General features: G+C 45.2%; 2 protein-coding genes and 2 long non-coding RNA genes across 23 annotated transcripts in view; 2 read left to right on the forward strand and 2 right to left on the reverse strand.

Annotated features, from left to right (window-relative positions):
- DOCK3 (dedicator of cytokinesis 3) overlaps positions 1–14,803 on the forward strand; it is a 224,799-nt gene extending 209,996 nt beyond the window's left edge. For 12 of the 20 annotated variants that reach the window (XM_083795736.1, XM_083795732.1, XM_083795737.1 and 9 more), the window contains 6 exons: positions 925–1,077; positions 4,529–4,647; positions 5,508–5,595; positions 9,253–9,375; positions 9,953–10,035; positions 10,253–14,803. In XM_083795736.1, coding sequence (XP_083651862.1) covers positions 925–1,077; positions 4,529–4,647; positions 5,508–5,595; positions 9,253–9,375; positions 9,953–10,035; positions 10,253–10,759 — 1,073 coding nt within the window. In that variant the 3' untranslated portion in view covers positions 10,760–14,803. The remainder of the gene's footprint in view (positions 1–924; positions 1,078–4,528; positions 4,648–5,507; positions 5,596–9,252; positions 9,376–9,952; positions 10,036–10,252) is intronic. The other 8 variants (XM_083795750.1, XM_083795735.1, XM_083795743.1 and 5 more) reach the window with 6 other exon arrangements.
- The window catches only part of LOC310880249, a 49,703-nt gene extending 30,258 nt beyond the window's left edge, over positions 1–19,445 (reverse strand). Inside the window, exon 1 of the long non-coding RNA XR_014571568.1 lies at positions 18,375–19,445. This is a non-coding gene — a long non-coding RNA (uncharacterized lncRNA). The remainder of the gene's footprint in view (positions 1–18,374) is intronic.
- LOC310880254 lies at positions 11,410–18,364 on the reverse strand. Its single transcript, XR_014571573.1, has 2 exons — positions 16,521–18,364; positions 11,410–11,860 (listed from the first exon to the last, which is right to left on the reverse strand). It is a non-coding gene; the product is annotated as an uncharacterized lncRNA (long non-coding RNA).
- Positions 19,446–19,470: 25 nt separating the features above from the next.
- MANF (mesencephalic astrocyte derived neurotrophic factor) lies at positions 19,471–23,221 on the forward strand. Its single transcript, XM_083795770.1, has 4 exons — positions 19,471–19,849; positions 21,432–21,559; positions 22,378–22,519; positions 22,943–23,221. Exons 1-4 carry the CDS (start codon positions 19,486–19,488, stop codon positions 23,125–23,127), a joined length of 819 nt encoding a protein of 272 aa, XP_083651896.1. The 5' UTR covers positions 19,471–19,485; the 3' UTR covers positions 23,128–23,221.
- The last annotated feature ends 176 nt before the right edge of the window (positions 23,222–23,397 follow it).

Genomic DNA, 23,397 nt, shown 5'->3' on the forward strand with positions numbered 1-23,397 from the left:
GAGCTGGAAGGAAAGTAATGACATCTCAAATAGTAAAGTAACAAGATGAAAGTGGCATAACAGAAAGGGGAAGATGGAACTGAGTACAGGGCCATCACGCCAGGAAGACACCCTTAAATGGGTGTGCCTCAGCTGGCATCAGAGGCCTGAATCTTAGGGGGGATCTAAAGGGGTTTGGTGTTCATGGCATTTCAGGATATTTGTCACTTTAAAAAGCCAGTGCTCGCAGTGGCAGGCTGTGCCAGTCTTTCTGAGGTTGATGACTTCACAGCAGCACCAGCTTCCCTCTTAACTGTATTCTTTGCTGTTGCTTAGAAACTAAAGCAATGAATGCTACGAAGGGCATGGTGCTGATGGTTGAGTCAACAGCACCTCCCAGAGTTGAGTGCTGTAAATGGCTGCTAATGAGGAAACAATAAGAGAAATAATGATATTGAAAAATACTTCAATGTATATTAATTTTACTCTTTACCCTTACTAATGTGTTGATAGCCTTTGATAATACATTTCTTCTCTGCTTTGTTCACTTTCAAGTTAGGTGAGCATAGCATCCAGACACTGCCCACTTACTATGGGATTTTATTTCTAGTAAAGTCCCAGATCCTCTCTGTTTCACAGTGTGCAAGTCACTACCCCAGTTATTACAACACTGCTGTTTGGAATGGAGTTGTTCGTAATGACGAAAAACCCTATGCTAAGCTCCTCTGTGATAATACAACTTTGATTTGCTCCTTGGTGATTTTTCCTTTTGTTTTCCTTTTGAATTGGGTGAATTTGCTGCTTGTGAAAATGAGAGGCCAGTGTCGCTGGCCTGAGCAAGGTACTTCACAAACATTACATGTGCAGCTCTGCCAATGCACCTCTATTCCTTTTTTTCTTTTTTTTTTTTTTTTTTGGTATTTATTTATATTCTTTTTAATTTAGTGCTGGTGAAAGGTGCTGGATTGACACCACTGGAGGCTGAAGCCCTCTATTTATCCACAGAACAGATACAGCATGGGCGGCAGCCATGCAAGCTTCCCCACGCTGCCCCCACCAATGTGCCTCATCTCTGTCCTGGAGGGACCACCTCTAGAGGTGAGAGGATAGTTCAGTCTCCATGACCCATCCAGTCCGTGACCTTTCTGCTGAGACTGCCAACAAAGCTGCAATAGTCGCGATGCTACAGCTATCCACTTTCCAGACAGGAAGTACACAAAGGCCAACAATTCATTTCATACAGGCCACCTAAATTTACCAACTTAGCATCGTTGTCACCTGTGACTTTAAGCTGAGCACAGTTTTCTAAGATTTCTGTTTTTTTCTCAGATGTTTAAATGTTTTTCATTGGTTCAGATATTAATGTAGAGGTTAAAAAAAAAAAAATCCTGTTATCAGGATTCTTTGACACCTGTTCTCTGTTTGACTGCAGAGTCCTTTCTGGACCTCAGCTATTAGTGCTGCTCTGAGGAGACAGGGATCTTGTTGACATAGATTAGTTCCATTAGCAACCAAAATAAGCCATGGCCATTTGCATTAACAGTCCAGCAGGAAGTTAAATCTTATTTCTAATTCTCCACTTCCAGACGTGGCCCTTTCATTGACGTTTAAAACAACAACAAAAGCAAATTATTTGGTTTGTCTAAGGAAAATAATAAAGCCATTAATCCAACATTTTGTGTAAGATACTCATGAAGGGTAGTATTGATGCTGATGTGATCATAACACTGAACAGCAGATAAAAGCAGTAAGCCTTATACTGCAGTTACAATCTATACAACTTAGAGCAAAGTCTTAAATAGGAGTGTAATCAGAACACAGTAAGAACTCTTTAATTCTATGCTAACAGTAGAGAAGGGTATTACTAGTCTGTTTTTCAGATTAATGAGTGTCCATCTTTCAGTTTTCACTTGACCCTTGAGTAGCTTCTTTCCTATTAAGAAAGCAGCATGTTTGTTCTGGCTTCATTTGAGGTGACTCATGTGAGGCACTGCTCTAACCCTACTCGAGTTAAAAGATTATGTAAACCAGTGTTCCTTAAACAGATACCGTAATGCAAAAAGACCTGGAAAGAGCTATGAGTGGGTTAGGGTTCTTTTTCCCATGATTTCATTGACAATGTATCTGGGACTCTTCCACTCTCAAAGAAACTCCCAGTTGGCACTTCATGGCTGACCTCTTAAGGCATCCCTACTGCTTCCTCAACACATTCCCCTTCTTCAGGGGCAGAAAATGAGTCCCAGAGCCTGCCTTAGCACTGTGCAACAACCCATATACTTGCATAAAAACTTCCTTCTGAAACCCAGAAAGTTACAGTTTGGTGCAGGAGCAAACTGTTTTCATAACAGTAAAGAAAATGATGGATTGGGAAGAAAAAGATGCATTGAGTTTGGAGTTTAACTATGTTAATTTTCAGATTCGCTCCTTAAAACTAATACTTGTTACAAGTGGATTAATATTTTCAAAATTAAAAAAAAAAGAAAAAATACCTCTGCCTTCAGCATAGGATTTCCTTTCTCACTAACAGTATATACAGTGCTACACACATCCAGTGTACCCAGCTACATGCTGAGAACAACAAACCCTGGTACAAGCTGCAGCATTTTATATGGCTGCTCTGGCTGTTCTGAAAACTTTTTAAAAGTTTTAATTTGTTTTTTACATGTTGCCAGTCCCTGATGAGAGCCTTGGTGATTGTGTTCTCTTTGTCCAACTTATTAATAAATGCTTCAGTTATAGACACTCCTGTTACGGCACCCAATTTGGATGTATCCGTGCTTAATTTTGTTAGCAGACTGGATATTTGGCATAATCTGCAACAATCTTTGTAGTTATAGTTATTTACCAATTTAAGGCACCAAACAGCAGAGCTGTTGTGTAAACTAGGCTCTGCCACCAGATTTAGCACATGCAGGATTTTTCAGATCATGCAATACACAGTCTGGTGGAAGCTAGTGGTTTGCATCTTGGACAAAAAAAAAAAAAAAAGAACAAGGATGGTAAGATAAATAAAATGGAAAAGCTTACCATATAGGTTGTGCTGTGATGCAGTTCTGGGCACACCTAGAAGTTTGGCACATTTACATTTGTTACGTAGAAAGAGGACTATTTGTGACGTGTGAGTAAAAGAGACTCAGCATAAAGCATACCACTGTGTTTTCCAAGCTGACGTTGTACGTAAGAGCAAATAATGTTGTGTAATTATGTTTCTGTTTTATGTCTGGGGACAAAATGAGTTCGGAACTAGAATGCAGATACTCTGCAGCTGTTCATGTCAGGGTGGGGACGTAGATTAATCTGGGATCTTCCACCCCTGATGGAATCGTTGCAATTGTGGGAGGTTATCCTGCATTCTGCTGGACACATTGTTCCTTCCACTGTGTGCTGAATCAGTCCCAAAAATTGCATGTTTGCTTTTGCTGGGGTAAGAGCTGCATTAACCAGCACCAATGCCTTTGCTCATATGTTGGAGTGCTGTTAAGGTAATGTGTGTGGTTGTGGAAAGTTTGCAAAAGGGGGCATGTATTCCCCAAAAGCCGGCATGGCTCTGTAATGCGCTGTGTGCTGCCATCTGTTAAGTGCGTGTCCGTGACACAATGAAATAATCAGTGCAAATTAAAGCTCACTCTAGCAGCTTCAGATCATCAGTTCCTGCCTAATATTGTGCATCCCAAGGGATGTGTCTATCAGTAGTATTGGACTTCAGGAAGTCACTAATTGAAATCATTCTTCTAGCAAATCCATAGTCAGCTGTTGCATATCAGAATATATATTGTTGTGTGGCACTCATCTTGAAGGACATGAATCACATACTCCAGGAAGATACCTACATGAAATATCCTTATACCTTAAATGATAAATATTCAGATAACTGATAAGTCTACAAAGTCAGACATATTCCTCTGATATAACTCTAAGCATTGGTAAACATCCTGTTATCGTATAATGGCTCAGTATACCAACACTAATAGCACCTCAACCAGAGGAATTGTAAGGAAAATGCCACCCACGTTTATAGAAAGTTCTGCTTATTATTATTCTTTGTTTTGTCTTAATAAAGAGGAAGCTAACAATGGTATCACCAACTACATGGCAATACCTCAGTCTCTGTCTGCCAGAACTGAGGAACAAAGTAGCTCAAGCTTTTATCCCTTTCTGCCACATTCAATCCTAAAGTATAAAATTCTATGGCATTTGTATACCTCTACAAAACTTTATGGGGTAAAAGAGCATTAGACACTGCAAAGCACAGCCACAGCTGATTGCCACTTTTTTCTTAAGAGAAAGCTCTTTGCAGCACACAACTAGGGACAAGTACATCTTACACACCTTACACGGTATGTCCTTAATTGTATGTAACATGCCAGTTCTTATTTCATCTTGTGCCATGCACCCCACCAACAGCTGCTTAGTGGGCTCAGCACCGTGTTTTCTTGAGTCCTGTAAGATCATCATGTGAACAAATTGCGAAGGAGAAGTAGATCACTGGGCATGCGGAGACATGGCTGTTGTTTGTCATGTGTACGTGATTATTCTCACTTGTTTACAGGCTCTCCCTCTCTACCAGATAAGTACCGCCACACTCGGGAGCTGATGATGTTGCTGCCAACCCACCGGGACCGACCTAGCAGTGCCATGTATCCCACGGCTATCATGGAAAATGGACAGGTAGCAGATCTAATTTCTTTTATGTTAGTTCAACCGCCTGAAACGGTGACTTTCATTTTTACTGTTTTGTCCACTTTAAAGCTTCCCTTCTCACCTTTAGAAAGCACAACTTAGGATCCTTTTCAAAGTGGTCCAAGAAGTAACATGGAACTTTTCGTATTAATCACCCACGAGAGCCACCCACTTTGGTAGTCAAGTGATACAAACTGTAATGACTGTTAAAGCTGTATTTACTTCTCAGCTTTGTCCTCTTTTTTCTTTTGGTGTGTTGCAAGCAGTCATACCATTAATTTACTCATGTTTCCATCCTGCAGTCTAGCCTCAAAGTACATTTTAAATAGTTCTATGGTGACTTCCAGAGGTAACAAAATACACAAGAGGCTGAAATAATATACTGATACAGGGTCTCCAGTCTAGGCCTGTTTCTACTGCTTTCTCTGGACAAATTGCTAAATTCATAGCATGCTTACATATGAGCATTTTAATTCAGCGCTGGCATGCACTTTTGAAGGGAATCTGCTAATCATGCCCACTTACTGTACTTCAGTTCACAGCAGAGTACTGTCTCAGCATGTGAACTCAATTCTTTCAAATAAAACCAAAGCAACAGGTAAGCTTCAGAAAATTTCCTCCAGAGAACACAGGCAGGTTGAATATTTTGTCCTCGCCACTGTTACACTCGGAGATCCACTGCTATTGCACTGCAGTACTTGCTAATGTAGACACAGTCTAATATTTCCATGATTCTTTTTAATTAAATAACCTTCCTTGCCTAAAAAGTGTGAACAGAAATACACAGGTGCACCATCTTATGCTGGTTTTGGTTTTTATGCTTTTTTCTGTGCTTTCTTCTCCCTTAGCCTCCAAATTTCCAGCGCGCCTTGATCCAGCAAATGATTGGGCCATGCAAACCTTGCAGTGATCCCAACCTGTCTGTGGCTGAGAAAGGTACTCTTTTTCCTAGGTAACATGCATGCTTTCTAAAATATTATTACTCTGGTCATGTTACAGCAAGTACTGACTGAATGGGCTTCTACATTTCTTGGCAGAGCACATTCTCTGACAGTTTATTAACAGTTTAATTAACTTGGCCTTCTGCCAACCTACAGTCACTTTAGATCATTCACAGAAGGAGTTACACAAAGCTCTCTATTTCAGAAAGCTTTCTTGAGTTTAGCATTTTGTTATCGAAACAAATCCTGCAGCCTTTATCAAGCAAAATCCCCAAGCAAGCAAATGAGAAGATATCTAAAAGAAGATCGGGACCATTTTCAAAAAATTATGAGGTATACTGTTGCTTATCTTTGGATAGTATAAATCTTTTTCTTTTTTTAATGTGCGCTTATTCTTCAAAATAGTAACATTTCTTGTAATCTCTCTCTGAGGTAGTTTTATACTTAAGTTTATCATTAGGGATGTAAGCTTAACTCACTGCTTTGAAAAAGTACAAGCGAGTCACTGGTTTTTAGTAAGAAATTTTTAAGGAAGGGTTTAAAGAGAAACAGCGAAGTGACTATAAGGTAAGATGCAGCATGGGAAAAATCGGAGGCTTATGTGAAAATTTCCCAGATGATCCTGGTGGCTGGCATGACAGATCTGCAAATAGGTGGGAAATGAGTCTGTCAGTAGCTAGCAAAGGATGATAAATAGCCAAGCAGGGAGGAGGAAAAAAAAAAAATGAAAGAAGAGAAGGAGCTTGTTTGATGTAACGGAAAGGGAGAAGTTTGTGAAAGGGTGCCATGGACAAAGCGATGGGCTCAAAAAATGATCTGAGGAGCAGCATTCTGAAAAAACAGAAAAGTGGACAAAAATTCATGAGCTGAAATCTGAAACAAGGGTGCTGCCATAAGCGGGTAATGGTCATAGGCTAGGCAAACAGTGTCTTAAAGTCAAACATTTTTAAGGCCAGGAAAGACCACTGCAGTCCTCTAGGCTGACGTGCATAACGTACTCCATCAGACATCTGTCAGTATTCTTGTTTTGTCAGCTATGCCTGAACTAAACTGTATCTTTGGGAAAAAAAATCCAGATTTTTTAATAGAATTTCTAATAAGTCAGAATCCACTACTTTAACAATGTGGCAGCCTTACAGAACAGTTGAGATGGAAACCAAAACCCAACGTACAGTTCTAAATAAAGGACTTTGACGATAATAAATGGTGACAACAGTTAAGACTAGGGAATGAGGAATTAAGAGCTCTGGCTTAGCCATGCTGCATTTGAAATGAACATGACAGACATGGTAACTTTTTCATATTGGACAAGAGAAGGAACTGGAAAAGGCACATATATGATGTATTGCCAGTTAAGAAATAATTCTTGAATCTGTATTTGTAGCCAGTCTTTATACAACAGCATAGTATGTAGCACAAAGAGAAGGGGATCCAAGACCAAACTCCCTCCAGAGGAGCCGTGAAAGGCAGATGACATTCAGTAACTGTTTTTAGGGGATGGTGTTACGGGAACCCCAGCTCTTCAGCCAGGTTGGTAGCACAAGCACAGTGACAAGCAGTTTTGCAGTCCTTGAGCCTTCATTGTTCTTTGTTAGTGAGGATGCCTTGTTTTTTGCTAACAGTCATGCCCCATGAATTTTTCCACCCCCTTCCTTGCCGTGACAGAAGCACTGCTCAGTAATTCTCACTGACAACAGGGTGACATCAGTCACCAAGAGCAGAATGGTTCATGTTCAGCTTCCCTGCTAATTGAACTTGGCTACTGAGCCACTGAAGACTGTTGAGAAGAGAGAGCTGGGCTAGGACAGAGCACTGGAGCTCCCTGGGTAGGTTTCTTCCTGAAGCATTTTGGATTAAGCACTGGTTTTAACAGGCAGCAGCCATGCTCCAAAATTGTCTGACCCGAGGATGATTTCCAGCACTTACACTCAAAAGGCAGTGAATGAGGGAATGAGACAGTATAAACGGCTTACACGTTGGGGTACCATGTTCTGTTCTTCAGTCTTCTGCTGCATCTCAGTGTTAAACAAAAAGCAGTCATTCTACAGGCCAAGAAAGCCAGGTATTGTTCTGTCCTTTTCACTTGATGCTGGTATCATTACATTTCTTGTCCCTCTCCATTTTAGCCTTTTGACACCAACTGCAAATTAGAGCACTCTGGCATGCATACAGCATGAGCAGGGGTGCTCAAGAAGCTCATCTGAAGCCAGCTCACCTGTGTTGAGATATATCCCTTGGTTTGAACTTGTTCTCTGTCAAGATTCTTGGTATCTCACTTGTACACCTTTCTCAGTTTGAGAGTCTCCCTTCAAAAACAACATTTTCTTTTATCTTTTATTGTTTTTTTTCTGTCTTATGAGGCTGTTACTTTCTGATCTTTTTTACCTTAGGGAATTTTAAGTCTTGGGCAGCCTGTGTTCGGAAGCGAAGAAAACAAAAATACTGAAGAAACTCTTCAAAGTCATTTTAGAAAAGAAACACACCAAAAAATGGTTGCAGGCATTTTAATTACAGAGAAATTTTCTTCGTATGTCAAACTCCATGTTTGTTTCTCCAGGCTTCCATTTTTCATGTTCCAAAACTTAACAGTGGCAAAAGCTATCTTTAATCTCAGTTTTCTTTGGTAGACTCAAGGAATCACTTTTTTTCCCTTTTTTCTTTGGCAAATCTGAAGAAACTCAATCGTTTATAAATAAACATAAAATTATTGCATTTCCATCTCCTCAGAATAAATAGAGTCTTTCAGTGTGTTTGGAAGAGAGGAAGATGCGTTTTAATAATCTTCGTCAACAAAATTCTTGAGATCCTGAAAAATTCTCATTGTTAGAAGCAACTATTATTTTGATGAGAAAAAGTCACACATACCATACTGGACGTCTGTCGTGAGGAAAGCCTTCTTGCTGTTGTCCGTAGGTTTGTGCCCAGTGCACCCCGTCAAGAAGCACACAGAGTGGGAATCCCCGAAGTAGCTTGGGACTACGCTTGCCTCTAACTTTTCTGATTAACAAAGGCTTGATCTCGTCAGCTGACCTTGTAATACAAGGAGTCCAAACAGCTGTTTTTAAGTATTTGGTGATCACATTTTTGATCAGCTCTGTTGCTTAGTAAATTGGACCTGTGAAGTCTTGATTTCTTCTGTAACCGATTGAGGTGTCCACAGATTCAGTCTTTGCTTAGCCACTGTAATACAGCTACAGGCCATCCTGTTTCAGGACACACGTTCCCTCCTGCTCTGTAATCATTTGCCGCCAGGCAGAAGAGCTCACAACTGAGAGCTAGCTGCTGTTCTGTCACTGAGGTGTCATTTTTACTTACTCAATGGCTTGGGAAAAAAAAAAAAAAAGAACACCTTAGGAGTTCTACTGCTCTTCACGTTTGCTAGAAATGGGCCGGGGGGGGCATCAGTGAAGGGGAGATGGGCAGACTAACAAACACTGTGATCACCTAACTGTCACTTCTTTAACAAAGTACCCTGTAAACTTAACACACTGTAGATTAGATGATGCCTTTGTTTGCCTTCAATCCTACCATACACCAAGTTTCTAGAATCTGTCCCCTTTTTACTACTGAAGAGCACACCAGAAAGCCAATCCTTCTGGCCCCAAGACCTCCCTGTTACATTACCCAAGTTAAATCTGTTTCAATCCTTCAGCTGTGCCAGCAGCGCCCAGTAGCTGGAGCCTAGACAGCGGAACAAGAGAGGCCCTGCCATTCCTGTCTGCCCACGTTGGGAGCATCTTGGCCCCACCAGTACCTCCCCGAAGCCTGCCCCATGGTAAGGAAAAGCCCAATAGGTCTGCTGCATAATTGGTGCAGTCACGCCAGATAAATCTAGGCCACCTGAAAGCTGACCACAGCCTTTTGTTTTTCCCTATGGAAACAACCAGAAACAAGCCAAAGTCTTTCCTGGTCTGCTAGGTTAGTGCTGGACAACACTTCAAATTTTTACAATCCTTACAGTAAGATGTGGGCTTGTATGGACTAGAATTAGGTGTGTGTGCGCGCTGGGGGTTTGGCCTGGCTTCTTGCCAATGGCTATCTTCAGCAATAACTTACAGTTACAAAGCTATTAAATAAACCTTCAAACATTCATTGTTTATGAGCCTGTTGCCTTGCCATGAGATCCTTGATAACAGGGTTGGGTGGAAATCTATCACTGCACTAAACTTCTCATTAGCATTTTGTGATGTGACAGATGCACTCCACGGTATCTGTCAGAAAGGAAGCCTAGGCTGGAGTGGAGTTATCAGCGTTTGGAGCTGTTACCTGGCACCAGAGCATCTAAAACCCCAACTCTTTCATGGCAGTTGAGGCTGCACAAGTCTGTATTTCTGATCCATGTCTCATTCCAGGACACTACGCGCTGCACTTTGATGCCTTCCATCACCAGCTCAGTGATGCTCCTCCGGCACTACCTGCACGAACATTGCGCAAGGTAAAAAAAAAAAAAAAAAAAAGTTGCAGGAGAGAAGAGAGTAATGCAGAAGTGCATTACAAAGGAAGTGCACATACAAACCATTAATAATTAACGTTTTGAATACAAACGGAACTGCATTGTTGTTCACATCGCTGTCAAAAGCTGAAATGTGCAACAAGCTGCAGTGTTGCCTCCCTCATCAATTTTAACGTGGTTTTTGTTTTTCTCTAAACAGTCCCCTCTTCATCCTATCCCTGCATCACCCACCAGTCCGCAGTCTGGTCTAGATGGAAGCAACTCCACTTTATCCGGCAGTGCCAGCAGTGGTGTCTCTTCCTTGAGCGAGAGTAATTTTGGACATTCTTCTGAACCACCTCCTCGCACAGACACCATGGATTCTGTCCCCAGCCAGGCCTGGAACACTGATGAAGACCTAGAGACACCCTACCTCCCTGTCAGGTACAGTCTCTCTGAGCCTGATGTCCTTGAGTCGCTCAAATCCCAGCCATGCCGAAGCCACTCCGCTCCATCAGGAGTCATTCCTCAGGACACCATGGACCCTCCCGCTCTACCCCCCAAACCGTACCACTCCCGGCTGCCAAACATGGAGAACGAGGAGGGAATGATAATTGAAGATGATGACAAACACCGCCCATTGCATCGTAAAGTGTCCCAGCCAGTGAGCGGCGGGAAGGAAGAGCAGGCCAGGGTAGCATGGGAGCATGGCATCAGTGAGCAGTAGGGACAACTCCTGGTGAGCAGCTTGCGTCATCAGTCCAGGTCTGAGCAGAAAGCAGAGAGATGAGGACTCAGAACAGCAAGCCGCCTTTCTACTGCCGCAGGTTTATGGCTGGAGCCCACACAAGCAATTGGGCCAGCATGGGAGGTTGCTGCTTTCCTTTTTAATTTCTTTTTACACCTTTCCGTTATGTTTTTTAACTTTTGGTGCAGTGGATGGTTATTCCTTCTGCAGTTTCTTAACCGCACCACATGGCACACAAGCCATAGAGACCTGCAGAAGCTGAAGAATACAATTTTAAGCGGCAGGGGAAGAAGAAGGGGGAAATTTGGCAAGTTGATTTTGAAACTGCTTTCCTCCTAGTTCTGAGACCCACGTGAGTAGAAGCAGTTGCACTAGGGACATATTTTGTTGCTGTACAGAAGTGAAAGCTCATTGCTGAAATCAGGGATTTTATGAACTGTCAGTCTGGAAGGTGCATGAGCTGCAGGCAGTGAAAAAGATGGCAATTCTAAGAAGAAATTGGCTCTTTTGAGAGCAGGATTGTACATATCTGTGCAGTGATCTCCCTGCATTGGTTCATGGGTGCTGAGGCAATCTAACCAGTGCTGATGCGCTGATTTCCAAGATATCATTTCCAACAAACTCTGCCTCCTTTGTTTTTTATGTACTGTTTGATTTCTTAAATTTTGCTTTCACTGGCTAAACCAACCTGCTTTCTCATTGGAACCATATGCTATTCATCAGTGCTACAGGATGAGGGGAGGTTAGTAGCCATTGGAGCTGCGACTGATTGTAGGCTTTTCCCATGCCCGACTTCGGGCAGGCTGTTGACACCAGCATTTCTATTCTGGTTTTAAAAAAAAAAAAAGTTTCTCATGCCACAGCTGGTTGGCGACTCACCAGTAAAGAAAAGGTGGCTTAAATGCATCATGTCCAACAATCCTTGCCTCAGGGCTGAACATCACCGTTCTCACCACCTTCCATCACCCAGGAGCTGAGATTCACGAGATTCATTTCCCAATACCACGCTGTCCTCAGTCCCTCTAAATCTCACTGCAGCTGGTGTGCAGCAGCTCCATCTCTCACAGCAGACAGAAAACACTAAGATGCAAGAAAAGCCCAGTGTTTAGTGTGCACCCTAGAGTCAGGAATCTTAAAGGCAACCTGTAAAGAAGAAACATTTGTTTCCTCTTTTGCTTCTTTAGAATGTATAAGAAGCTTAGGAGCTTCTCCTCTCTTCTAGAAGGTTTCTTTTCTCCCCATGCAGTAAAACAGCTTTCCCCCTATGCCCTGCCTCCCCCTACCCCTTTATTTATTTATTTATTTATTGTCAGGCTCCAGAAAGGGATGAAGAATTTAGTGCAAGTTTAGTTTTTTGCAATTTTGGTGGAGAAAAAAAAAAGGAAAAAAAAAGAAAAACCAAGAAATGGAACTATGCAGAGGTGGCGACAGTACAAGTCTATGTATACAAAACAAGCCTTTTAATCAGTATTTTCTTAATTCAGTACAAGACAAGCCAGGAAAAAGTTCTGTGGTAACAGAGCCAAGATCTGTTCTTCAAAAAGAACTATAAGAAATCTTTTATTCCTATTTTCATATTTTTCAAGAAACTTTCAATCTAAAGAAAGCATCAAATATTTAATGTTTTTAGATAAGCAATGCTTCTTTCTGCTACTATGCACATTTTAGCCTTCCTTATAACCATTTCCACCTGCAGATTGCAAAGCACATTTCAGACGATGGTAAGTTACCACTGAAAAATCTGAAGCACATTCAAATAGAAGACTTACCTCCACCACATAAATTAGTGTCAGAAACAGGAATAGCATCAACTGTTATATCCAGTTCTTGCCCTAGCCACTTAGTTTCTCATGCTACAAACAGTGTAAAGAAGCAAAAAAGGATCTAAGTCTTTTACAGGTCACCTTTAGCACTACCTCTAAATACAGCGACTGGGCAGAGTACATTGCTTCTGAACTCCTAAAGATGGTCAGTATGAAATCTGGGCTCTGTCAGCTGTCATACGAAGGGGATTGTAAGAGGATGTATTCGTTTTCTTTCTCAAGCTCTAGCCCATGCAAAAGTAATAAATTATGGATTTGTTTCTTAAATGGCCTGTGTGGCCTGGAACAAAGTCTCTCGTGCTTCCTCTATTTTGTTACTAACACAGGCTCCTTATGACCTTCACAGTTAAGAAGAGAATTATATTAAAACCTGACCTACAGTGGACATTTCATCTCTAGCAGGAACAAGTTTTCCAATGGTAGGGCCATTCTAACTGGTAATGAACCAAGCTGGGTCTCTGGTATAGAACACAGGTGTGAACATTCAACTCAATTATGTTTTCAGTGAAGGTAAGTCAAGGTAATTCCTTAGAAATTAGTGTAATATTTTCAGTGTGTTATCCTCCAATTTGACTGAGATTCCTCAAGAGAAATTTTTAAGAGAACCAAGTATTCGATTCCATCTCCCCTGCCCCTGTTTCTTGTTTTGTTTTATTTTTTTTCTGGCGGGAGGGTTGAAAGTAGTAAAGGTACTGATTTACTGAATTTCCTCATTGGAAAAAAAAAAAAAGAAAAAAAAACAGCAGGTCTTGAAAATAAAAATTTGCAAAAGCAAGAATGCAATTAACATGGGACTAAGTCCCAGTCAGCTGGAAAACCTGCCACCTGGAACTCTAATCAATATATTACGATGTGTCACCTTGCTCTGATTAGAGAGACTACAACAGTAGTTGAGTCCCTTTTGGGTATCTGACATAATTACATATTTGTAAGAGTTTGAAGATCAATCAGATGTTGTATACAAATACCTAAATTATGTCAGGTCCACACAAAAAAAGGACGGAATTACTGAATTTACTAAATATGAGCCTCTCTGAAGTTAAGGTTCTGTTACTGTTCTGATATCTACCACATATTCTGTCTCCCTTTTCAGTGCTTAACTTAAAGGGTGCAGAAGATAGACTCCTATTGAGATTTTGTGAATGCTGGAACTAATAATTCATGGAACTAATACTTCTCTGGAGGGTGGGGTGGCTGATAGCATAGTACAACTCCAACAGCAAACTCAGGCCTGGAGCAGGTGGAAGCAACAGCAGTTGTTGCACTTGTCTAACAGGATTTGAAGATTCTTTGTATAAACCACAGTGACGGGATGCTTTGAACAGGACCCGTTCATGCTATACCTAACTCTGATTTAAATTTAATATGTACTTGCCTTCCTCGGGTTTTCTTTGCATAACAAAATAGCATGTGCATTCCTCAAAAAATTGGCGGAATTCTGCTGCAAATCTCTCCATCGTGAGTGTACCTGCTGGCCCCATATGAAACAAAAATGAGAAGAAACTACAGTAATAGAAGAAAAGCAATTAGAAAAAATTTTCTTAATCCCACCCTTTTTTTTCAATGACTGGGTTGGTTTTCTTGCAATGTCCAAAATTAAGATTCTTTTCCGTCCTTTACTTCATTTCCTTTTTAGCTTACTTAACCATTTCTTAGGTAAGGGATGCTTGCATATCCCTTCTGTGGGAGAATCAGACAAAACTGGGGGAGGCTGGAGAGAGCAAGAGCCTTTGGGAAACAAATTATGTGATATTTGAAATTTCCTCTAATCATGCTTCTTTGTAAATACCCCCATTTGAATGCTGTGTATTTGTACAGGAAATTGAGCAAAAAATGTATAGATTGTGATGTCTGACTGGTATTCTGCCCTGTAAATGTGTTTTTAACCTCTGGCATTCTGTGCTTATTTAAAAAAGGCAAAAACCTCTAACCACTTCTCTTTTGTGTATCCATGTTTAAAATAAAATCAAAACAGCTATCTTATCTATAACGGAAATCAAATTTAAAAGGAAAAAATAATTTGTACAAGTGTCTTAAAGGTACTTCATTGTATATATTGTGATAGCATGTTTCCAGAACCAACAAATAAGTGGTGTGAATTTTAGATGTAAATATCTGCTGTTTGTTTTGGGTTTCTTTCCCTTACCCATTCACTCGACTGCTGTGATGTGGAATTAAAGATTAATACCTGATATTAAAATGGTACAGCTGTACATTCATTGCTGTCCTCCTGACAGGGTTATCCTCAGGCTTCTCTAGCTGGTCACCACAAGACAGGCGGCTGTCAGAGAGGGGCAGCACCGCTACCCCCTGCAGCAGCCCAAGGCACCTCCTTGTATGGCAGAAGCTTTAAGAGTTTTGTGGGAGTACTTCCACACGCCAGCTGAATCAGTTCCTTGAGAGGTACCTCACTGCTTGGGTTGGGATGCACTGAGTGGCAGCCTAGTTCACATTTTTATGCAATAGCAAGACGTTTTGGCAGCAATTTTGTTTCTCAATTTTAAATATTTAAATACCAATCATTTTAACAGAACGGATTTGAAAGAATAAGATGTAGAAACTAAAATTTATAGTCATTACTACATGAGAGTTAATCTCGAAGATGCCCATCTTCTTCCATTAGAACTAATAAATCAGGTCAAGGCCCAGGAGACAGAAAAAATAACCCATTTCTCCCATCCTGTCTTGACAATGCAACAAAAAAAAATATTTAAAACTCATCCCAAAAGCCATTTAGCAGTAAAATATAATAAAAGTGTAATTTAAACTGGAACTGGGGTGTACATTGACTGCCATCTGCACCCCACTTCTTCATTAACTACATACCCCATGAATCACATAAAAATACAATGAGTTGTACTTGAAAGTACAGGTAACATGGCAAAAGTGTTCAGCTGACACCTGAAAAGTGTCTGTATAAAGCACTCCCTTTGAGATCTCTTCTTAGCCCAACTTACCAAGTCTGGTTTTTGTTTGTTTGTTTTTTAATTCAGCTAAAAAATCTGCTACTGGAGCATAGGAAATGAATATTTGGTACAAAAAGACAGGTGAAGCCCTCAGCTTTAAACAAGTTAAATCTCATTGCCATTAAAGCCAAAAGAACAACTGTTTCGATGCAAGCCAAATACCTTATTTAAACTAAGCCACAACAGTCAGATTGAAATCTAAATACCCTAGCCAAATACTTCGCCCTAGCTAAGTCAGAGCTTCAGCAGTTTCCATATATGACCTGTGTAGCACAGTATGAATTTTCTTGTGAAATTGATAAGTAAACCTCTAGAAAATATGATAACCTAGCCCATAAAGATTCAGCCACCTCTGTGCAAATACACCTCTATTCCTAGAGGCTTTAAAAAAAAAAAAAAAAGGTACCCATCACTGAACTTCAGGCAGCTGAACTTTATTGCTCAGCAGAAAGTTGTCTTAAATCCCAGCTTCTTCACTGACACCGTGCCAACCATTAGGGGGTGCCCAGTCTGCGATGCGACCATCCCCGCCTGCACCGTTGCACCGGATCTGTGCAACAGCTCCGTAACCTGCAGAGTTCAGCTGCTGTCTTCCACCTCTCACAACTGAAGCCCCAGACACAGCATAGTTTTGTGTAAATAGCATGCTTCAGAGTATTCTCAACTTTTTTTTTTTTCCTATTCCTGGTTTTCGTGGAGCTGAACAAGCAGGCACTGCACAACCTGTCTCCCACTAGCTGGCAGCTTAGCTGGTGCAGAGTCCCACATGCGGCAGGCAATGGACTCCCTTACGCTGAAGCGGGAGCATCAGCAGCCCTGAGGCTCTCGCTAACTCCTTCAAATTACCGTTATCCTGCAGCCATTAATGTAAGCCCCGTGCTGTCCCACCACCACCTTTATCCACGCCACCTGCTTATTCACCACTGTCCTCCTCTCACCCCCTGTGCTTACCTCAGGAACCACGGTCTCGTTAGATGAGCATATGCTGAATACTGTCTTCCTTGATCTAGCAGGAAAGCAGCATATTCTATACCAACAATTACTTGGCTTCTTCTGCCACCACTTTTTACTGTGATTTGAAACTAGCTTCCATGCTGCAGCCTACCACATAGATTAAAAGAACCGTTTATGAATTCATAGACTTCATTCACATATTTACCATTGGTATGGACATACATGCACAGTTTTATTTACTGTACATATTGGTAGTCATACTAGCCTTAAAGTCAGGGCAATCTCATTAGCCCATTCCAGTGTGGCTAATGAGCTACAGGCATACAGCAAGCTCTTTGTTTTATTTTTCTATATATTTCTGTAGCTGCATTAGCATGCACTGTACTAGCAAATGCTTCACTGGACAGTGTTTGGAATGATATTTGTACAATTATATATATATGTACACACATATATATATACACATATACACACAAATTATAGCCCACTTTCAAAAGGTCTACAGCTTTTGTCTTTACTATCATGAGAGAATTGATGTGCTGTTTTTTCCTTTTCACAGGCTTCTCTATCCACCTGACACAAAGTAAAATCAAATTCACATTAGTGTTTCCACTATGTCTCCTACTCAAGTCAGTCAGGGCAGTTCTGTGCTACATTTTCATCAAAATGTAACCTGGTTTCACCTCCACCCTTAGCAAACACCGCATTTCATTGTCCCCTCAGCCTCACCACAAGCACAGGATGCTGCCCTTGCCATAACTGTAACCTCCTATCAAACTCCTGTCGGAGAGCTGATCATAAACCAGATCCCCTGGTAGCCCTACCCTGCTCACACTTTCCCTTCATACTATTAGCCCACCAAAACCATACCTTGCAGGCATGCTCAGCACAAAAACCTAAGGTTTGGAGATATGCGGTTCCCATTCTTTTTTTCCCTTCCCCAAGGCAAATATTTATTAAATTAAGTAGGAATTGCTTGGCTAGAAACAACCTCAATCCCAACTTTGGCGGTTATCAACGTGGAAAACAAGTAAACCATGTAAATGCTGGAATCAACATCTGCATCTCCATAATGGTTCACTCTCTAACCATCATCCTTTTCCACATGCAAAATTGAAAGGGAATGTTTTGTTTAGGTATTCTTCAAACTACCCTCCCTTCCCCTCACTCATACGTGACCAGATACCTATGCCTAGCTTTCACCATGAAACACCCAGGGCCTGCAGAACTTGGTCACATGCGGCACTGAATTCCTAGCAAACCACCTGCACTACCCATCCATAATCGTGGCACTCTGGGCTGCCATCGTAACCAGCTCCATAAGCTTTTAGAGCTGACCAGAAGTCACCCAAGGTTTTACTCCTCGCTTAGCCATGTGCTCCAGCTTTAATTCGGTCATCGTTCACTGGCACAGTACTTCGCCTGTCTCCCAGGGCTCACTTCCTCAGTGCTATTGGGCTTAGCTAAAACAATGAACAAACCCACAGCCCAACACCACTGTGAGCGTGAGGAACAAACACAACCCCTCTGCCCCTCTCAGCACCCTGGGGGGCATGGCAGCCCTCATGGACAGCACTAGCAGCTTCCCCAAAAGAGAGTTAATACTTGCTGTTTAACCAATATAACAGGACAATTTAGAATAGGGACAGAAATCCTAATCACTGGCTCCTACAGGCTTTGTGTCTCAGTAATCACAATGTAAAACGCCACCCACATTTTATCTATCCCAAATTCTCACATCCAGGAACATCTCACCTCCCTCCTCATTCCTGCAGATCCCTCTTTATTCCAATGAGGGAATTAATTGAGTATCCTCCTGCAGATATAGTTTCCGTCCTTATTTCTACTCACCTGCCAGGTGACCTTTGCTGAACAAGGTCGCTCCTCATCCCCACCCGCTGAGGTGAGTGTCGCACCCACCAGGGTACCTGTTAGTGATTCGTGGAAGAACGCTACAACTCAAAGCAAATGAGTTATAAAGTAGGTATGTGGTTTCTTTTGGCGCCAGGCGCATGCAGGATAGCTCCCAAAGGCATGCGCACCCCAACGCAGCAACTTGCCCTGGTTATATGCAGTAAAGAGTTACATATGCTTGAAGTTTCCCAATACGCCTATACATATGCATAACCTATCCCTGCTTTGTATTAAAATTAGCTCCAAGAAGTCATTTCTATAAACTCCTCCTGTCTGCGCTTGCGCAGTGCCTTCTGGTGGTGGTTGTCAGGGGGTCGTGGGGATGAAGGTTGATAACGCTTCATCACCACAGGTTGACCCCCTGCCTTTGTACAGACTCAGCTGCTCCTCGGTTCTTGTCCAAACCACAAGGTCGGTCTCAGCTGGTTTTTGAGACAGGTTCCCATATTTGTCAGGAACCAGTCTTTGTGAAGGGCCCCCAGACTCGTTTTGGTTAATTTGCACAGTAATAAGCAAAGACACTCAACAACATCTATTTTTAGTGTGATTAAGCAAGCCCCCATTCTTCCATTCCTGGCTTCATTAGCATGGGGCTACACGACATTGTCTCCTTTGACAAAACAGCATCCTTGGACACGCAGTTAAACATACAGCCCTGCGATATAACAATCGAGGGGTGCGCATTCCTCCCTACAACTTCAAAATGGTGTAAACGACAGACTCTATTTGTTCAGGGCAGTTCCTAGCACCTTGTTGTGATGGCTTTGAGAACAAGCCATGCATGCAGTGACTGCAATAGCATGGAGGAACTCAAAATGCATTTACCACAGCCCGCAGCATCCTCCTCCCCCCAAGCCCTACAGCCCCTGGGTGCCTGGGCACAGCCAGGAGCTCTCCCCACGCCGAGGCCGAAGCGCTGCGGGCCCCTGGCAGCAAGAAGAGTCCCTCAGGGCCGCCTGCACCCCACAGCTGCCCTCCAACCTGGCCGCGCCCCGAGGCCGCTTCCGCCCCGCCCCGCCCCGGGTGTGAGGCCCTGCCCCGCTACAAGATGGCGCTCGCAGCCAGCCGCGGCGGGGTCCACGCGGACGCCTTTCCCTTAACAAAAATGGCGGCCGAGGGAGGCGGAGAAACTCCCCGTCCCGCCGCCTCCCCCAATCAGCGGCCGCCAACTCTCCCGTGGAGGCCGCGGGCCGGCCAATGGGAGGAGGCGGCGTGGAAGCCGGGCGGGGAGCGGGCCAATGGGGGAGGCAGCGGGTGGAGCGGGCCGCGGCGCGGGGGCGGCGGTGCCGGTGCCGGTGCGGCGGGCGCGGAGCGCGGCGGGATGCGGGCGGCCCACGGGCTCTGGGCGGCGCTGGCCCTGCTGCTGCTGCTGCCGGCCGGCGGCCGGGCCCTGCGCGACGGGGAGTGCGAGGGTGAGTGGGGCCGGGCCGGAGGGGGGGCGGCCCCGGGGCCCCGCCCGGCCGGGCGAGGAGAGCGGAGCGGAGCCGCCCGCCGGGACGCGGCGCAGCCCCGCGGCGGGGCCGGGCCGGCCGCCGGGAGCGGCCCCTCAGCGGGCAGCGGGGGGCGGCCGGAGCCCGAGCTGCGCGGCCACGGCCCGGGCGCGGGGCTCCCGGGCGGGGCGAGGGGAGGCTGCGGGGTGCCGGGGCCCGGCGGGGCGCGGGGGGAGCGCAGAGCGAGGAGGCTCCTGGCCGCTGCCCCGGGCCGGGCCGGCAGCGGGGTTCGGCCGTAAGGAACTCACCGGTACCGCCGCCTGCAGCGTCTCTATTCTTTCCGAAGGTTTTCACTTCCAACCAGCGCACAGGGGCCATCAGTGTGTGTCTGTGGCTGGAGACAGACTGATGTGAGGTAAATGATGCTGTTGTGTGCGTACAGAAAATATTTTCCCAAAAGGTCCAGCTCGTAATCGCTGCCAGCTTTAATGTGACGAGAGTAAGTTTGTATTTGATTTCCTGCATTTACGGTTTTCTGTGCCACCGCTTGTGTTGGGAGCTGAACACAAGCTCGTGACACTTGCCTGTCCCTTCCCGTTGGGAAAGCCAAATTACACAGGACGCAGCACTTAGGGACAGGCCGTACCTGGCACCAGCCTCACACCTGGAAGCTCTGGGAGTCCACAGGTCCTGCCGCAGGAACTGGTGGAGCCGCCGAGCTCCCGGTCCCGGCGGTGCCGCTGTTGGCAGGCGAGCTGTGCGAGCAGCCGCGCGGGTGAAAGCCGAAGCGCCGCAAGTTGCTGGGTCTCCCAGGCAGTCACCCCACTGGCTGCAGTACCCGCAGCCGTGTCCCTGCCCTGCTGCACGCGGCTGTGCTGTGCTCTGCCAGGAGCGTGAGCTGCCCGGCCGCTGCCACAGGGACGGTGCAACAACTACGCTGCGTGTGCGCTTCCCGCAGGCAGGGGCTTGGGTCTGTCCTCTCAGCCGCTGAGGCACTCGTGGGAGTTTCGTTACCTTTAACACTGCCCTGTTTGAAACTGATGCAGAAAGTTGTGGGAAATGAGAGGAGAAACATGCCGAGTGCGTACAATGGGTAGCGTTTTCTCTTGGAAATAATTCACCTGGGAACAAGAACAACTGAGTGATCAGTGATATCATGTTACTAGAGACTGTACAGGCTGGAGTGGGATCATGTAGATGGTTGTTTTTCAACTTTTGTCTGACAAGTTGCTTTCCAAAGCAGCAAGAATAAGACATAAATTTAAGTTTATGTTTTTTCCTCGGGCACTGTCTTGTGTTGTGCCCCCCACAGCTGAACGCTGCTGCTCATTCAATGCAGTGTACAAAAGCCACCGGGCACTCCCATGGTTTCCACCAGAAATATCAGGGCATAGTGCTGATTGACCTGTGCTGTGAAAGACCTGCTGGAACACCTACGAAGTCACTGATTGCTAACACAGCTTCTAAAAGTTCTGTTCTCCGCATCCCTTATTCTCTTTCCCTACAAGTGCCTTCTGAAAGCTGCACTGCAGAGGCAGATAACTCCATCCATCTTCCCTTCCAGTGTGCGTTACGTTCCTGGGAAGGTTCTACCAGAGCCTAAAGGACAACGGTGTTGAGTTCACACCCGCCAGTATTGAAAAGGAGCTCTTGAAATCCTGCAAAGAGGCAAAAGGCAAAGAGAACCGGCTGGTAAGTAGTAGTCAACAGTATTTGCCTCTGGAGGAAATAAACTGTAGAACACTTGGCAAATGAGAGGAAACCAGTGCTTCTTTGTTAGTGTGGTGTGCCCCTCCCAGGGGGGTGTTCTGCCTAGCTCTGTGGCTGCAATTGGTCTCCTCTGTTCTTTCTTGTTGTTGTAAGAGGAGACGAGGAGTACGACCGCTTCACTTGAAATGTATATGTATGTATCTGTCAACAGACATCTTACTGGCTGACCTTATTACTCCTTGTTACTGAAGCGCTGGGGATTACAAAGCTTTTAGTTGCTGTAGAACTTTCCTGCCAAACTGTATTTGGAGTGTAATATAAACTGTTAAAATACTTGCACTCTTCAGCTGTTTAGCTGAAAACTAAATAAAGGAAAACCAAATTGCCTTAAGTAAAAACAGATGACAATCCCTGAATGAAGAGCCCCAAGAAAAAGGCCCTGAACTCTCCTAAGAAGAGAACGGCAGAGGGACACCATGAGAAATGCGGAGGGGAAATGCTTCAGAGCGTCTTTCTCCTTGAATGAAGAAGACTTCATTAACTCAATTCAAGTTTTTAAAAACTTGAGACACAAGACAACCAGCCTTGACAGCTGTGAAGCAGCGTGACGGGAAGTGCCTGCTCAGTTCCCTTGGCTCAGAGATAGGCTTTCTTTTGCCCTTGTATAGCAGTCGCTTGGAAAGTTCTGTCACTGTAAGCATCTAGCTGCGTAACTGTGCAGGGAGAGAAGACGGATAGAAAACCCTCCTTTTAGAAGCATTTCTCCATGCATCTCCACCTCATTCTTTTCTTCCCTCTAGTGCTATTATGTTGGGGCCACAAGCGATGCAGCCACCAAAATCATTAATGAGGTGTCAAAGCCCATGAGTCATCACATCCCCGTGGAAAAGATCTGTGAGAAACTTAAGAAGAAAGACAGTCAGATCTGTGAACTAAAATACGGTGAGTTGCCAGCGCAAGGGAAACTGCCCGTGCCTTTCTGGGGCATTGGGACGTTTGGGGTAAAACAGCATGCTAAAAGCGCTCACCCGGTCTGAAATTCTGTAAAATCCTGGTGAGCTGCACGCCCCGGGGGGCTCTCCGCAGTGCCCCAGGAAGCTTTGTGGAGGCGCTCAGCTGGGACTGCTGGCCGCTGACCCTTCCTGGCTGCTGCACAGCCACTCACCTGCCCGAGGCAGGCACCGGCAGCGCCGCGCTCGGCGTCTCCTTGGGATGGGGCAGGTCGGGCAGCGCGCCGGGGGGGGGGCGCGGGGCCGCGGCTCTTGGGCGAGCCCTGCGGAGCGGCCCCGGCTGCTCGCCCTGCCCGGCCCCGCCGCGTCCCCCCGGGGCCGCTGAGCCGTGTGCGCCGCTGTGCTCTGCCCGCAGACCAGCACATCGACCTGAGCACCGCCGACCTGCGCAAGCTGCGCGTCAAGGAGCTGCGGCGGATCCTGGACGAGTGGGGCGAGGCGTGCAAGGGCTGCGCCGAGAAGGGCGACTTCATCCGCCGCATCCACGAACTGATGCCCAAGTACGCGCCGCGCGCGCACGGCGCCCGCGCCGACCTCTGAGGCGCCGGGGGGCGGGGCCTGGCGGAGGGCGGGGCGGGGCCCGGCGGCGGGGGGCGGCGCGCGCTGTACGGGACGCTCATTAAACTGCCGACGGTTTCCCGCCTGCCGTGTGACGTCATTGCGGAGCCCCGCCCCTCCCTCGCACCGCTCCCTCCCGCCTTCCCTCCCGCGCGCGCCCGCCCGGCCCGGCAAGCGGGGGGGGGGGGGGGAGTTCCCGCGCGCGCGCCGCCGCCGCCGCTCCCGATTGGCCGCCCGCCGGCGGGGGCGTTC

Source organism: Anser anser (assembly GCF_964211835.1).
Source record: "Anser anser genome assembly, chromosome: 12".
Taxonomy (NCBI): domain Eukaryota; kingdom Metazoa; phylum Chordata; class Aves; order Anseriformes; family Anatidae; genus Anser; species Anser anser.

Excerpts from the sequence above, each read along its gene's own strand:
- MANF (XM_083795770.1), top strand. The coding sequence starts at position 19,486 with ATGGCGCTCGCAGCCAGCCGCGGCGGGGTCCACGCGGACGCCTTTCCC. Across the intron at positions 19,850-21,431 it reads GCGCGACGGGGAGTGCGAGG|TGTGCGTTACGTTCCTGGGA; the intron begins GTGAGTGGGGCC and ends CTTCCCTTCCAG. Across the intron at positions 21,560-22,377 it reads AAGGCAAAGAGAACCGGCTG|TGCTATTATGTTGGGGCCAC; the intron begins GTAAGTAGTAGT and ends TCTTCCCTCTAG.